This window comes from Mustela nigripes, chromosome X (assembly GCF_022355385.1).
Source record: "Mustela nigripes isolate SB6536 chromosome X, MUSNIG.SB6536, whole genome shotgun sequence".
NCBI lineage: Eukaryota > Metazoa > Chordata > Mammalia > Carnivora > Mustelidae > Mustela > Mustela nigripes.
In genome coordinates this window covers 25,048,137-25,065,462 of record NC_081575.1, presented here as the reverse complement: position 1 = coordinate 25,065,462, position 17,326 = coordinate 25,048,137, and the positions used below count along the sequence as shown (strand labels likewise).

The following is a 17,326-nucleotide window of genomic DNA, read 5'->3' as shown; positions in this document are numbered from 1 at the left end:
TTTGTCTTCTGATGGGGCCAGTCCTCTTTGATTTCAGAAATGAAAAGAGAACCAAGGAGATCTGAAACAGAAGAAACCATTTTCTAAGTATGTCTCTGATTATAAATATAGCTTGATTTCACTTTAGAAAAATTAGAAAATGCAGAAAAAGGAAAAAAAAACATTTAATCATAATCCCACCACTGGAGATAAGTACCACTGTTTACATTTTTATGTATTTAATTCCACATATGTACACAGAGATAGGTGGGATAGATTTTTAAAATATCCTTTATGTGGAATTATACAGAATATTTTATAACCTTATCTTTTGTGGTGGCTAAAAAAACAATGATATCTTATTCTCTTAACAAAATTTTAACTGAAATTTAACTACATTACTAACTATAACCATAACATTGTACAGCAGTTCCTTAGTGTTTTTCTATCTTGCATTACTGAAACTTTATACCTAATATAATCTTATTTTTAATTAACATATTAATTTTTTCCTTTTATACCTTAGTCCTTGCTAGGTGAAGTTCCCAACACACCACCTATCAAACTCCAATCCTTGTTAGTGCCTCCCCACACCCCACTCAGAGTCACAGGGCAGTGGTACTTCACCCCAGGATCCTATGGCCAGGTGTCAGGGACCAGATTCAAATCTAGAGGCTAGACTAGAATGTGGGGCAGGACTGCCTGAGGCCAGAATGGAGGGGTAAACTGTGCAAGCACTGGCAGCAAGTCTATTGCCTTCTTGGAGGTCGAAGGCCCCTCAGCAGTGACACGGGCCTCTGGTACACAACCCTGAGGCTCCAATCTGATGTCTGCCAAGGTCCAAGGCTGAAACAACTGAAATGCACTGTCCCATCACACATCGCTGGGGCCAGTTGTTCTCCCTCCATAGAAGCAAAGCTTATAGAATCTGACCCAGGAGATCATTGCTACCTGTACCTCCAGCCTCTCACCCCGAAGTACAGCCTTAAGGCATTGCTCTCTGCTCTCTCTGACCTCGTCCAAATGCCAGCACCGAGTGATGGCCCCTTCACCCAAGCCTCTCCATCAGGAAATGTTTACCTCTTTTGAACACTAGGAAGAACACTTATCTGCTGGGGACTGGTCCAGCTGGATATAGTGTAGCTTTTCCAAAGAAGGCAAACAGGGCAGTTGGAGCCCTCCAGATATGCTCTGTAGCTTCAGGTATGTATAGGGGTGTAAATTCAGGTCCAGGTAGAGGGACAGGGAGAGGATGGGCTAGGATAGACTGAGGTTTAAATGTGGTTCAGAGAATGTCGATATTACATCTGAAATGCTGCTGCTGGTATCACTCTTCCCAGAGGAACATGATCTCGTGAGATCTCAGGAGATCTAACATGGCTGGCAGAGGAGTCCTGGGAAAAGAAATAGCTGGGTTGCCCTTCCTGGGTGCTGGACTCTGGTTATCCCAGACTTGTCTATAAGGAGTCTGGCTCAGGCCACCTATCACACAAACCTCCCTTCTCACGCATGCCTTTCTCTGCCTGTGGTGCTTTATCTCACAGGCACTAGGCTGGATGTGAGGGGATTGCCTCTGGCCCAGAGGATGTGCAGGGACAGAACCATGGAGGCCACAAAGGGTAAGTGAATTGAACATGCAATACATTATGTAATTAATTAATCCATGGACAACATCTACAAAAAAGTAGGTGATAACATGTTTCCATGAGCTCTAAATAAAAGAGGCTGGGGGCAATTCACAGCTGTAAGACCTGAGCAATCTGTGTGGGGGTGATCATAAAGAAACAATGGATCATCTGACAGACTGGAAGATAGGGAAATGCTAAAATACTCTACAAATTAAAATACTCTACAAGTACAAATTAGATAAAACAGTTGGCTGAGTTGAGAAAAGCAAGTGAAACTAGAATGAGTATAAGTGATACGTCCTAAGGTTGAAGGGGTTGAATTATCTAGGCATTATGAGCTCTCAAAACTGCAGCCAGAGCTCCCTTCCAGGACAAACCCACACTGACAGGAGAGATGTCATTCTGCTTCTTATTCTCTTTTTTGTTTATAATAATTTTGTTTGAAAATTTCCTCCTATCATCTTCCGTTACTCATTTTTTAAATGAAATTGGTTTTCCTGAACTTAGAAGAAGACATTGTTCAGTAGAGCTTTCTAACATCTCAAAGTTCAATCTATTATGTTTGTGTGGTCTACAAAAAGCAGCTTACTATCTTGCAGTTCTGGAGGCTACAAGTGCAAAATCAAGGTGTTAGCAAAGTTGGGCTAGGAGGGCCCTGAGAGAAAGATCTGTTACAGGCCTCTCTCATTAGCTTGTAGATGGCTTCTTCTACCAGGGCATCTTCAAAATCTTTCCTCTATGTGTCTCTGCCTCTGTGGCCATATTTCCTTCTTTATGAGGACACTAGTCAGATTAGGGCCCACCCTATCAACCTCACTGCAGCTAATTTCATCTGCAATGACCCTGTTCCAAGAAAAGTCACATTCTGAGGTTCTGGAGTTTGGGATTTCATCATCTGAATTTTTAGGGGACATAATTTAACTTCTAAGACACTTAAATGTTGTTTTTCTACTTTGATTCTGAATTTAAGAACTATTAAGACTAAACTCTCAGAACTTGTTTCTAGTATAGGGTATAAACTAGGTTTGAATTCTCAAACTAGGTTTGAATTCACTGGTGACTGCTAGCTAGATAAGCAAAGTTGCTTGTTATTTCTATGGCTCAATTTTCCCATCTATAAAATTAGAATAATTATATGTACTGAACAGGGGATGTTGTGAGGATTAAATAAAATAATATATGAAAACACAGTTAAAACAGTGCTACCTTCAGTTTGTAAGACAATTGTATAATTTCCCCCCTTACTTAGAAGAAATAGTGAAACCCAAATGATAGGCATTAAATAAGGAATCTGTCTGAAAAGTTATCAAATAAAATATATTTGGAAATGCATAATTTTAAACTTTCTTGCTAGTGAGAGACAAAGCTTCTGCCAATATTCATGATGTTTTCTAGTGCTAGGGAAACAGTCGTGAGTTCTATTCTATCTAGGGCAATTAGCTTCAGTCATTTTCCCTATGGTTTAATTGCATGAATCAGTTACAAATCAGTTGGAATAGATATCACCCATTTACTATACCAAAAGCTTTAAAAGATAAGTCAGCTTCTCAGTTTTTATAGTAATTTCATTTCTTGGTGCTCCTTGTTTTATAAAGAAGTGAAACCATCCTTAATTTCTGAAGAATAACAAATGTAAGTAAAAACACATTAATTTGATTCCAGTAGCTACAATTTCTGTTGAATGCACCACAATTTCCTTATAATTACAAGCATTGTGGTATAGCTGGGCCACCATGCCTTTTCTGATTGATCATCTTCCTATACTGTAATCCTATTCTGAGGATCAGTCTGTAGCTAAGAGTGATTTGTATTGTTGATGTAATAGAATTACTGTGTGAGTATAGCAAATTGGAGCTTTTCATTATAAACACTATCATAATTGATCATTTTAGCTATTGGTTAGGGTAACTTAAATGTAACCTGCAATTTCCACAACTTGAAATCAATGGAGTACATTTATTTTTAATTAAATGGCTGCCAAAATAAAATCTAGGGGAAATGTGCAAATACAAACAATAATTTAGTTTTAAGTACTGTAATGGTTACCTATTGCTGTGTAACAAATTACCCAGAATTTAGCAGTTTACAACAATGTACATTTATTATCTCACAGTTTCTGTGGGTCAGGAATCTAGATATGGTTTAGCTTGGTTCTCTGCTAAACAAGGCTTCAATCGAAGTATCAGCCAGGGTTTAGGGACTCACATGAAGTCTCCACTGTGGAATGATCACCTTCCAAGCTCACTAACCTGGTTATTGATCAATGTGGTAAGCAGAATATTGGTTCCCTAAAGAAGTACATATTCTAATCCCTGAAGCATGTGAATATGTTATGTTACATGGTAAAAAGGAGTTATAGTTGCAGATGGAATTAAGGTTGCTAATCAACTGACCTTAATATAAGGAGATCATCCTAGATTATCTGGGTGAGCCCAGTGTAGGCATTAAAGGTGGAAGTGGGAGACAGAAGAGGAATCAGTGTGAGGGTGATGTGATATGAGAAAGACTCAGCTGGCTATTGCTGGCATTGAAGATGGCAGGATGGGGTGTGAGCTAAGAATGCAGGCAGCCTCTAGGAGCTAGAAAAGGCAAGGAAATGGATTCTTCTCTAGAACCCCTAGAAATGAATGCTGCACTGTTGGTGCCTTGATTTTAACCCAGTGAGATTAATTTCAAACTTCTGATTTCTAGAACTATAAAATAATAATTTGTGTTGTTTTAAAATGCTAAGTATGTGAACATTTATTATAGCAACAATAGTAAACAAATCCAGAATCAGTTTTTCAAGGGTGATTGGTTATTGGAGTGAGGGCCTCACTCCCTTGCTGGTGGTTGGCCTCAGGCTGTTCTCTGTCCCTTGCCATGTGGATCCCTCCAACTTGCTTCATCAGAGCAAACACTCAGAAAGAGCAAGAACAAGACAGAGAAGGTGCTAGAAAGATGGAAGTCACAGTATTTTGTAACTTAGTTACAGAAATGACATCTCATCACTTTTGGTGTATTACATTTGTTAGAAGAAAGTCATGAGGTCCAGCCCACTACAGAGGAGAGGAGATCACACAAAGTTGTGAATTCCAGGAGACAAGGACCATTGGGTTTCATGTTAGAAGTTGCCCATCACAAGTACTGATACATACTCCCAGCATTTCTCTTATGTTTGAAATCATGAAACCTTTCTCCTAGCTCACTGTTCTTACACTATTTAGTTTTCTTTTCCATTTGCTGTAATTTCTTTTACAAGATATTTTAAATATGTATGTATGTGGATATATAGAAATATGAGAAAGTGAAGTGAAAAAATATTAAACGTGAAAGGATTTTTGATTTCAAGAGATACTTTGTTTAAAATGTTACTAGTCTTTTAAAGTTTTATAATGAGTGTATTTTACATATGTGTAAAGTCAAAATTAAAATTAATTTTATGAAATTATTTGAAAATTAAAAGACAAAACTTTCCACCTTTATGAATACCTCACACTAATTTTGATATATGCATTTGGTTCTTAACTTACTTTTTGTTGAATACAAATCATATTTTGTATCAGTGAACCATACACTACAGCATTATTTTTCACTGAAGAATAAGTTGATCATGTATTTCACTGGAAAAATAATTAAAGGAATTAGAATGAATTAAAATTTATTATGAAAATACAGAAACCTCTCTTATTCTCTTATGAGAGATAGGTAGCAACAGAAATTTGAAATAATAAGCTAATTCTTAAAATCCACACACAGAAAATTCTTACATATATCTAAGACCTTCAGCTATTTTTTGTGCAGTTTATCATACCCCTGTATGGTTCAATATTTAGACATGTAGAAACAAGTCTCAAATGAAAAACTGTTTTTTTCTTGATTTATTATGAGTAGGAAGATTTGTAATGAGGAACACTGAAAGTGCAGGATTTGCTCTGAAGTTTCTTGAAAAAATCACAACTTGGTAAGGATTCAAATTGCACATCCTTTTGCCTTTATAAGAAAAGCAAAGTGAGCATATTGATTTGACTTCCTCATAATAATGACTTACATGATGAGTTAAAACACTAGCAAAGAACAATTCACATATAATCACATTGTATCACTTGGGAAAAAAATGAATGCTTTATAAAGCTGCTTTGAGCTAAGATAATAAGAAAAGAAAAACACATTTTTGTTTAGAAGAAATATATTTACAGCGTGGCCCTTTGTTAAATTCCTCACTTTTTAAATATTCCTCACTTTTATTTTTTTCTCTCTCTCTTTTTAAAATTAAATTTATTTATTTTCAGCATAACAGTATTCATTATTTTTTCACCACACCCATTGCCCCAGATATGGACCCTCAACTCTATGGGCAAATAATCTTCGACAAAACAGGGAAAAATATAGTGGAAAAAAGATGGTCTCTTCAATAAATGGTGCTGGGAAAACTGGACAGCTATATGTAGAAGAATGAAACTCGACCATTCTCTTACACTGTACACAAAGATCAACTCAAAATGGATAAAAGACCTCAATGTGAGACAGGAATCCATCAGAATCCTAGAGGAGAACATGGGCAGTAATCTCTTCCATATCAGCCACAGCAACTTCTTTCAAGCTATGTCTCCAAAGGCAAAGGAAACAAAAGCGAAAATATTCCTCACTTTTAAAAGAAAAATGTGGTATCCATTACTAGATTGGAGTAAGTCACTTTTTCTTTTGCATACAGTTTGATTTTACACATTGGATACTTTATTTTTGATTAAAATAATTTATAATTGTGGGCGTGTGTATGTGTGTGTGATCTCTCATGTGTGTAAAATAGATAAGACCAACTTTTTTCTGAAGCTTAAAGTCATAGCTTCTCTTTGCCAGAGAAAAGGTAATGAAATAAACAAATGACTTTATCTGCTGTGGTATATTACAAATGCACATGACATTCATTTTCTCTTGATCTTCTTTGTTTGCACTTGTAATATTCTGTAAGATGTTATGAGAGCAAAAAAATTAATACTTCCCAGTAATAATGATAAGAAAGCGATTTAATAAATAAATAAATAGCATGAAAGATAATACATGTTATATGACTACGTTTTTTCCTTTAAAAAATAAATTAAATGCAAACATGCATAAGATTGACAAGATAAGAAAAAATATATATTGGTGTATTTGCATGTGTTCATTGTTACCATTTTCTGTTAACTTTCAACATTTAATAACCTCAGCTTTAGACTGTACAAAAGCCATTACGGCTGAAAATCATTCATTTTTATATACATAAATACATTCATGCAGATAAAATTTATACTTTGATCACCTAATATTTTAAATATCTATGTTCCATGATGATTGTATGTTATGATATACTTTGGTGTGCCATACTATGCTATTATGTATTGAAAGGTCCCTTACTGCCTAGTGGCTATATAGTTGCTCTCCTAGAAGCAGTGATAAACATGACTAGGAATAAAACAATGATTAATACCATCGATGACATGATTAGTGAAACCAATCATTTTATTTGGTGTGCTTTTAAAAACTCTTTGATAAGTGGCCTGCCAAAAGAGACAACTCACAGCAAAGAGCCTGTTCAGGGGAATTTATAAACAAATGGTAAAAATTCAACAGTGCTGTGGTAATAATCCAACTTTTTGATTATTTACATATTTTTCTGTGTTTTAATGATTGAATAACTGAAAGACTATTATCTTATTAAGAATGCTCCTCCGGGAATTTTTTTTTTTTTTTTACAATTGAAAAAGCAGTTTGCCAAAATGGGCAGTATTTGAACTAATTCTGCTATTTGCCAGCTACCAAATGAATAGAAGAACATCTGAATGTCTGCAGCCAACTCAAATTTGCTCCCAGAAAATCAGTCTGCAATTGAGGATTCAGGTTCCATTTATCTAACAATAAAATAAAAAAATATAAAAAAAATCTGTGATACCTCAATTTTTAAAATAGGTGTGAGATCTACCATACAGGTGTTCTAAAAACACTTGGGTGAAATTTTGTCTCTTATAATCTGTTAGGCATCAGAGAGATATATTAGTTTTCATCTAACTACTTGAAGTCTATCATGGAGCTTATTATACTTATTCCTTTAAAATATACATTCTACTACAGATTTTAGTTTTGCTTGGTGCCAAACGTAAAGGCAATGTCAGCTAATAGTTATCACGTAATTTTTGATATAAGAATTTATAATCCTGGGGTGCCTGGGTGGCTCAGTGTGTTAAGCCTCTGTCTTCGGCTCAGGTCATGGCTTCAGGGTCCTGGGATCCAGCCCTGCATCGGGCTCCCTGTTCAGCAGGGAGCCTGCTTACTCCCCTCTCTCTGCCTGCCTCTCTGCCTACGTGTGATCTCTCTCTGTCAAATAAATAAATAAATAAAATCTTAAAAAAAAAAGAATTTGTAATCCTGTGGTTTTATTTTTTTTATTGTGTTACGGTAGTCACCATACAGTACATCATTAGTTTTTGATGTAGTGTTCTAAGATTCATTGTTTATGTATAACACCCAGTGCTCCATGCAATACATGCCCTCTTTAATACCCACCACCAGGCTGTGGACTTTTAATATTCTTTCCTCTTCTTAGTCTTCTTCTTCTTCTTCTTCTTCTTCTTCTTCTTCTTATTTAGGGACAATCCTAGGGCCACAAAATGATGTATAATATGTATAGCACTTATTTTTAAAATTATTTACTTTGAAAGATAGAAGGGACCTTAAAAGTCACTATAAATCATACTATTCTAATATTTTAATCTTATTTGCCACATTCCTGAAAAATGACTGGTTTCCAAATGAAAACTCCATCATTCCATCCAGGGATTTATAATCTCTGGAGACAGCAAAGTTTTTCTTACATTAAGATGCAAGCTGACAGGGGTGCCTGGGTGGCTCAGTGGGTTAAGCCTCTGCCTTCAGCCCGGGTCATGATTTCAGGGTCTTGAGATTGAGCCCCGCATTGGGCTCTCTGCTCAGCAGGGAGCCTGCTTCTCCCTCTCTCTCTGCCTGCCTCTCTACCTACTTGTGATCTCTCTCTCTCTCTCTCTCATTCTCTGTCAAAAAAAAAAAAAAAAAAAAAGATGCAAGCTGACATGTGTCAGTTTTCACCCAGAAGTCCCAGTGTCTTCTTTTAGGAGTTCACAAAAGTAGTTTAGTATTCTTTCTTTGGCTTAACCTTTACAGCTTAGATATTACTAGTTCTTTTACCTATTCTTCATATAAAATGGTTTCAAGTTCTGTCATCAGTTTGACTGCTTTCACATAAACAAATTCTAAAGTATGGCTTTCAGAACTGAGTGCCATATTCAGGTATGGTCTGAGCAAGATTGTCAACTCCTTTATTTAAAATTTTTGCCTGTATAGTAATATAACCTAAATTGTAATGCACTTTTGGAAGGTTGACTCATTTTGTATTCACTTTAAACTAAAATGTCCAGTCTTTTTCTTTTTGAAATATGTATTGTTGCTAAACCATGTCATTCCCATGCTGCACTTAGTTGGTTTTTTAAAAATTATTTTTATTAACATATTATGTATTATTTGCCCCAGGGGTACAGGTCTGTGAATCGTCAGGTTTACACACTTCACAGTACTCACCATATCACATACCCTCCCCAATGTCCATAGCAAAACCACTATCTCCATAATCCCCCTCTTCCCAGCAATCCTCAGTTTGTTTTGTGAGATTAAGAGTCTTTTATAGTTTGTCTCCCTCCCAATACCATTTTGTTTCATTTTTCCCTTCCCTACCCCCGAAGGCCGCCACTCTGCCTCTCAGATTCCTCATATCAGGGAGATCGTATGATAATTCTTTCTCTGATTAACTTATTTTGTTCAGCATAATACCCTTTAGTTCCATCCATGTCATTGCAAATGATAAGATTTCATTTCTTTTGATAGCTGCATGGTATTCCATTGCATATATATATATATATATATCCCACATCTTCTTTATCCATTCATATATTGACAGACATCTAAGTTCTTTGCATAGCTTGCTATTTTGGACAGTTGCATAGTTTGCATAGTTTGGCTATTATGGACATTGCTGCTATAAACATTCGGGTGCACGTGCCCCTTCAGATCACTACATTTGAATCTTTAGGGTAAATACCCAGTAGTGCAACTCCTGGGTCCTAGGGTAGCTCTATTTTCAACTTCTTGAAGAAACTCCATGCTGTTTTCCAGAGTGGCTGTACCAGCTTGCATACCACCAACAATTTAGGAGGGTTCCCCTTTCTCTGCATCCTTGCCAGAATCTGTCATTTCCTGACTTGTTAATTTTAGCCATTCTGACTGGTGTGAGGTGGTACCTCATTGTGGTTTTGATTTCTATTTCCTGAACGCTGAATGATGTTGAACACTTTTTTTATGTGTCTGTTGGCCATCTGGATGTCTTTGCAAAAATATCTGTTCATGTCCTCTGTCCATTTCTTTATTGGATTATTTGTTCTTTGGGTCTTGAGTTTGATAACTTCTTTATAGATTTTGGATACTAGCCCTTTATCTGATATGTCAAATGCAAATATCTTCTCCCATTCTGTCAGATGTCTTTTGGTTTTGTTAACTGTTTCCTTTGTTGTGCAAAAGCTTTTGATTTTGATGAAGTCCTAATAGTCCATTTTTTGTCCTTGCTTCCCTTGCCTTTGGCGATGTTTTTAGGAAGAAATTGCTGCAGCAGAGGTCGAAGAGGTTGCTGCCTGTGTTCTCCTCAAGGATTTTGATGGATTCCTTTCGCACATTGAGGTCCTTCATCCATTTTGAGTCTATTTTTGTGTGTGCTATAAGGAAATGGTCCAATTTCATTTTTCTGCATGTGTCTGTCCAATTTTCCCAACAACATTTGTTGAAGAGGCTGTCTTTTTTCATTGGACATTCTTTTCTGCTTTGTCGAAGATTAGTTGACCATAGAGTTGAGGGTCTATTTCTGGGCTCTCTATTCTGTTCCATTGATCTATGTGTCTGTTTTTGTGCCAGCACCATACGGTCTTGATGATGACAGCTTTGCAATAGAGCAGGAAGTCTGGAATTGTGATGCCACCAGCTTTGGTTTTCTTTTTCAACATTCCTCTGGATATTCAGGGTCTTTTCTGGGTCCATATAAATTTTAGGATTATTTGTTCCATTTCTTTGAAAAAAATGGATGGTATTTTGATAGAGACTGTATTAAATGTGTAGATTGCTTTAGGTAGCATCAACATTTTCACAATATTTGTTCTTCCAATCCATGAGCATGGAATGTTTTTCCATTTCTTTGTGTCTTCTTCAATTTCTTTCATGAGTACTTTATAGTTTTCTGAGTACAGATACTTTCCTTCTTTGGTTAGGTTTATCGCTAGGTATCTTATGGTTTTGGGTGCAATTATAAATGGGATCAACTCCTTAATTTCTCTTTCTTCTCTCTTGCTGTTGGTGTATAGAAATGCAACTGATTTTGTGTGCGTTGATTTTATATCCTGGCACTTTACTGAATTCCTTTATGCGTTCTAACAGTTTTGGAGGGGTGTCTTTTGGGTTTTTCACATAAAGTATCATATCATTTGCAAGAGTGATAGTCTGACTTCTTCTTTGCTGATTTGGATGCTTTAATTTCTTTTTGTTGTCTGATTGCTGATGCTAGGACTTCTAGTACTATGTTGAATAGCAGTGATGATAATAGATATCCCTGCTGTGTTCCTGACCTTATCAGAAAAGCTCTCAGTTTTTCTCCATTGAGAATGATATTTGTGGTGGGTTTTTCATAGATCGCTTTGATGATATTGAGGTATGTAAACTGTATCCCTACACTTTGAAGAGCTTCGATCAGGAAAGGATGCTGTACTTTGTCAAATGCTTTTTCAGCATCTATCGAGAGCATCATATAGTTCTTATTCTTTCTTTTATTAATGTATTGTATCACATTGATTGATTTGTGGTTGTTGAACCAACCTTGCAGCCCTGGAATAAATCCCACTTGGTCATGGTGAATAATCCTTTTAATGTACTGTTGGATCCTCTTTGCTAGTATTTTGGTGAGAATTTTTGCATCTGTGTTCATCAAGGGTATTTTTCTGTAATTCTCTTTTTTAGTGGGGTCGTTGACTGGTTTTGGGATCAAGGTAATGCTGGCCTCATAACAGAGTTTGGAAGTTTTCCTTCCATCTCTATTTCTTGGAACAGTTTGAGGAGAAGAGGTGTTAATTTTTCTTTAAATGCTTGGTAGAGTTCCCCTGGGAAGCCATCTGTCCCTGAGCTCTTGTTTGTTTGGAGATTATTTTTTTATTTTTATTTTTATTTTTTATTTATTTTTTTTAAAGATTTTATTTATTTATTTGACAGAGATCACAAGTAGGCAGAGAGACAGGCAGAGAGAGAGGGAAGCAAGCTCCCCGCTCAGCAGAGAGCCTGATACGGGGCTCGATCCCAGGACCCTGGGATCATGACCTGAGCTGAAGGCAGAGGCTTTAACCCACTGAGCTACCCAGGCACCCCTGGAGATTTTTTTTTAATATTTTATTTATTTATTTGACAGAGATCACAAGTAGGCAGAGAGGCAGACAGAGAGGCAGGCAGAGAGAGAGAGAGAGAGAGAGAGAGAGAGAGAGAGGAGGAAGCAGGCTCCCCGCTGAGCAGAGAGCCCGAGATCATGGCCTGAGCCAAAGGCAGAGGTTTAAGCCACTGAGCCACCCAGGTGCCCCTGTTTGGAGATTTTTAATGACTTCTGCAATCTCCTTACTGGTTATGGGTCTGTTCAGGTTTTCTATTTCTTCCTGGTTCAGTTTTGGTAGTTTATACGTCTCTAGGAGTGCATCCATTTCTTCCAGATTGTCAAACTTGCTGGTGTATAGTTGCTCATAATATGTTCTTTTAGTTGTATTTCTTTGGTTTTGGTTGTGATCTCTCCTCTTTCATTCATGATTTTATTCATTTGGGTCCTTTCTCTTTTCTTTTTGATAAGTCTGGCCAGGGGTTTATCAATCTTATTAATTCTTTCAAAGAACCAGCTCCTAGTTTTGTTCATTTTTTCAATTCTTCTTTAATTTCCTGCTTGACCCATTCATTCTTTAAAAGGATGCTGTTTAGTCTCTATGTATTTGGGTTCTTTCCAAATTTCCTCTTGTGATTGAGTTCTAGCTTCAGAGCATTGTGGTCTGAAAATATGCAGGAAATGATCCCAATCTTTTGATACCAGTTGAGACCTGATTTAGGACCCAGGATGTGATCTATTCTGGAGAATGTTCCATGTGCACTAGAGAAGAATGTGTATTCTGTTGCTTTGGGATGGAATGTTCTGAATATATATGTGATGTCCATCTGGTCCAGCGTGTCATTTAAGGCCTTTATTTCCTTGTTGATCTTTTGCTTGGATGATCTGTCCATTTCAGTGAGAGGGGTGTTAAAGTCCCCTACTATTATTGTATCATTGGTAATGAGTTTCTTTGATTTTTTTATAAGTGATTTATATATTTAGCTGCTCCCAAGTTAGGGGCATAGATATTTAAAATTGTTAGATCCTCTTGTTGGACAGACACTTTGAGTATGACATAGTGTCCTTCCTCCTTTCTTATTATAGTCTTTGGCTTAAAATCTATTTGTTCTGGTATAAGGATTGCCACCCCAGCTTTCTTTTGATGTCCATTAGCATGGTACATTGCTTTCCGCCCCCTCGCTGTAAATCTGGAGGTGTCTTTAAGTCTAAAATGAGTTTCTTGTAGATAGTATATTGATGTTTTTTTTTTTAATCCATTCTGATACCTTGTGTCTTTTGATTGTAAATGAGTTTTTCCACCTGGTCATTTTATCCAGATAAGAATATATGAACGAGAGAATAAAATACTAAAAGGGTGGCAAAGTCCCCAGAAAAACGTATGCTAACCGAATCACAAGAGACCCAAAACTGGGGGAAGAGGAAATGGGGAAAGAATTAAAAAAATAATTATGTGTGTGTATGTGTGTGTGTGTGTGTGTGTGTGTGTATGCATATGTTAGACTGGTGAATAGAGCAGAGCCACCCACTTGATTTTGGGTGTATTTTGGTCTCTTAGAAGAAACTACCTCCCAGAATTTTAAAGAAAGAAAAAAAATTTTATATATATATATATATATATATATATATATATATATACACACACACAAAAATAAGGGTAAATACAATGAAGGGATGGAATATGACTGTAAAGATAAAAATTTAAAAAAAAATGCTAAAAAAGGAATAGGTAAGATAAGTTGGGTATATTCTTGGACTATTAATTATTGAGCCTGCCAGAATAGAAAATGAACATAAAAAATATATATCTATATCTATCTATCTATATATTTTGCAAATTTTGTTGAGTCAGTACAAAAGTTCTCCTGTGGCTGCTTTAGGACATGGTTCTGAAAGTTCTAAGTAGTGCTTCATCTGTTACTGCATTGCTTCATGAACGTGAATCGATTGTTATTTATTGACTTCTTACTCTATTGAGAGTACTGTGGGACACCAAGAAATAACTATGTGGTCCTTTTTAGTGACTCTCTTACATCGTAAAAATATGATACTTAAAATACTTAAAATACGTAAAATACTTAAAATACGTAAAAATAGGCCACGCTGCGCCAGCGTTGGGCACTCAGTGCGCCACCAAGTCTCTTCTTCTTCCTGTGCTGGTTAGCCATGGCGGCCGTGAAGACCCTGAACCCCAAGGCCGAGGTAGCTCGAGCCCAGTCAGCATTGGCGGTGAACATCAGCGTGGCCCGGGACCTGCAGGATGTGCTGAGGACCAACTTGGGGCCTAAAGGCACCATGAAGATGCCGGTTTCGGGAGCTGGAGACATCAAGCTCACTAAAGACGGCAATGTACTGCTTCATGAAATGCAAATTCAGCACCCAACAGCCTCCTTAATAGCCAAAGTAGCAGCAGCCCAAGATGACATAATTGGTGATGGTACCACTTCCAATGTCCTAATCATTGGCGAGCTACTGAAGCAGGCAGATCTCTACATTTCTGAAGGTCTTCATCCCAGAATAATAACAGAAGGATTTGAAGCTGCAAAGGAAAAGACACTTCAGTTTTTGGAACAAGTCAAAGTAAGCAAAGAAATGGACAGGGAAACACTTATAGATGTGGTCAAAACATCTCTGTGTACTAAAGTGTATGCTGAACTTGCTGATGTCTTAACAGAGGCTGTGGTAGACTCCATTTTGGCCATTAAAAAACAAGATGAACCTATCGACCTCTTCATGGTTGAGATCATGGAGATGAAACATAAATCTGAAACTGATACAAGCTTAATCAGAGGTCTTGTTTTGGACCATGGGGCACATGGGGATATGAAAAAAAGAGTAGAAGATGCATACATCCTCACATGCAATGTGTCATTAGAATATGAAAAAAACAGAAGAGAATTCTGGCTTTTTTTACAAGAGTGCGGAAGAGAGAGAGAAGCTTGTAAAGGCTGAAAGAAAATTCATTGAAGATAGAGTTAAAAAAATAATAGAATTGTAAAAGAAAGTTTGTGGTGATTCAGATAAAGGATTCATTGTTATTAATCAAAAGGGAATAGACCCCTTTTCCTTAGATGCTCTTGCAAAAGAAGGTATAGTAGCTCTGTGTAGAGCTAAACGGAGAAATATGGAAAGGCTGACTCTTGCTTGTGGTGGAGTGGCTCTAAATTCCTTTGATGACCTAAGTGCTGATTGTTTGGGACATGCAGGACTTGTCTATGAATATACATTGGGAGAAGAGAAGTTCACTTTTATTGAGAAATGTAACAATCCTCGCTCTGTCACATTATTGATCAAAGGACCAAATAAGCACACACTCACACAAATCAAAGATGCAATAAGAGATGGCTTGAGGGCTGTTAAAAATGCTCTTGATGATGGCTGTGTAGTTCCAGGAGCAGGTGCAGTGGAAGTGGCAATGGCAGAAGCCTTGATTAAGTACAAGCCCAGTGTAAAGGGCAGGGCCCAGCTGGGAGTTCAAGCATTTGCTGATGCATTGCTCATTATTCCCGAGATACTTGCTCAGAATTCTGGTTTTGACCTTCAGGAAACACTAGTTAAAGTTCAAGCAGAACATTCAGAATCAGGTCAACTTGTTGGTGTGGACCTGAACACAGGTGAGCCAATGGTAGCAGCCGAAGTAGGCATATGGGATAACTATTTTGTGAAGAAGCAGCTGCTTCGATCCTGCACTGTGATTGCCACCAACATTCTCTTGGTTGATGAGATCATGCGAGCTGGAATGTCTTCTCTAAAAGGTTGAATTTGAAGCTTCCTTCATGTCATCCAAATCATGAAGACTATAGAGTGATTCTAAGAATATAGCGACAATTTTGTCCAAGCTTCAAACAATTTTCAAAAGCATCTTCTTTTCCCATATGAAAACAGAGAACACTGACACCTAAATTCTGAAGTTCTGAAATTACAGTATTTTTTTAAATCGCACTGCAGTATACACCCATCAAGCAGACCGGTTTTACCCAATGAGAAGGATGTTTGCTTTAGCTAGAGTGATAACAAAAGTCCCATGTTAGTTAAGTATATGTTATCTACCTTGTTACTAAATGTAACTTGAAAAACAAACAAAAAAAATACGTAAAAATACTCTCTTACATCGTATTTTTATGATGTAAGCCTGTTTGCCCTACTCATGTTAGCTTAGTCACCTTATAATTTCAGGGCCCTGATCACAAGGGCGGTTTTCTGTGAGATTATTTATGGCACATTGTGAACATATCCTGTCAGATAAAAAAAAAAAAAAAACCAACAACTCTGACACAGTGCTTTTCAATCTTGATTTACCACAAAAGAAATGCATTTTACATCAAGAGTATTATGTATCTATCCCCCACAAAACAAATGCATTTTATGTCAAGGCTTATTCTCTATTTATCCATCTATGATTGTAGATGTACATATGTATGCACATAAGAATATATGCATATGAACATAATCATATGCCTGTGTGTATATATGTCAAAACAACTATTTCATAACACAATATTTATGCTCATTGCTTGGTTTTATAAGTCTGTTTAGTTTATTTTATTAAAAATTTTTTGGGTGACCATTATATTGCCTTTTTTAATCCACTAATACTCTGTGTTCTAAGGTGGAATCTCTGATGATGATGGATGCACCACATCATCTTCATTCATGAGGTAGAGAGACATATACTCAAAGGTTTTAGAAATACATCACCACTAAGCACGATGAGAATTTACAGCTCTCCATATTGTCTAGGACACCATTTCCTCTATGTGATCTAGGATATGTTTTTTTGTAGATTAGGGCACTCCAAGGAAAACATTCATTTGTTCCTTCAGGAAGAACAGATGTAAGCAGAATGTTGGGGGAAAGAATGCAAACGAACATTTATAAAATGCCTATTATGTCCTAGATACTGTTAGAGGTATTTTGCAAATTTGGTTATTTTTGCCTTCAAAAAGAAGTAAGGATCATGGACTATCGTAATATGCCCAAGATCACTAAATTCTTTTATCTAAGAAATTTAGATAAATTTAGGCCCAGAATCTTTGATTTTAAAGCCAGTATACATTCCACTATGCTGCATTAACTTCCACTTTAAAATTTGACTTGTTTTTATGCATTTAACTGTACTTTTCTTCCCACCCAATTCATGAAACTCCAACTGCCTCTTTTTGTTTGTTTATTTATTTTTTAGTAATCTCTACACCCAATGTGGAGCTTGAATTTAAAATCCCAAGATCAAGAGTCACATGCTCTTCTGACTGAGCCAGTGAGGCACCCCTCCAATTACCTT

General features: G+C 36.8%; 1 protein-coding gene across 1 annotated transcript; it reads left to right on the top strand.

Annotated features, from left to right (window-relative positions):
* Nucleotides 1-14,211: 14,211 nt before the first annotated feature.
* LOC132007840 (T-complex protein 1 subunit zeta-like) lies at nt 14,212-15,962 on the top strand. Its single transcript, XM_059386279.1, is given in 2 exon segments — nt 14,212-14,928; nt 14,930-15,962. Coding segments are annotated over 2 exon segments (1,593 nt in total). The 3' UTR covers nt 15,806-15,962.
* The last annotated feature ends 1,364 nt before the right edge of the window (nt 15,963-17,326 follow it).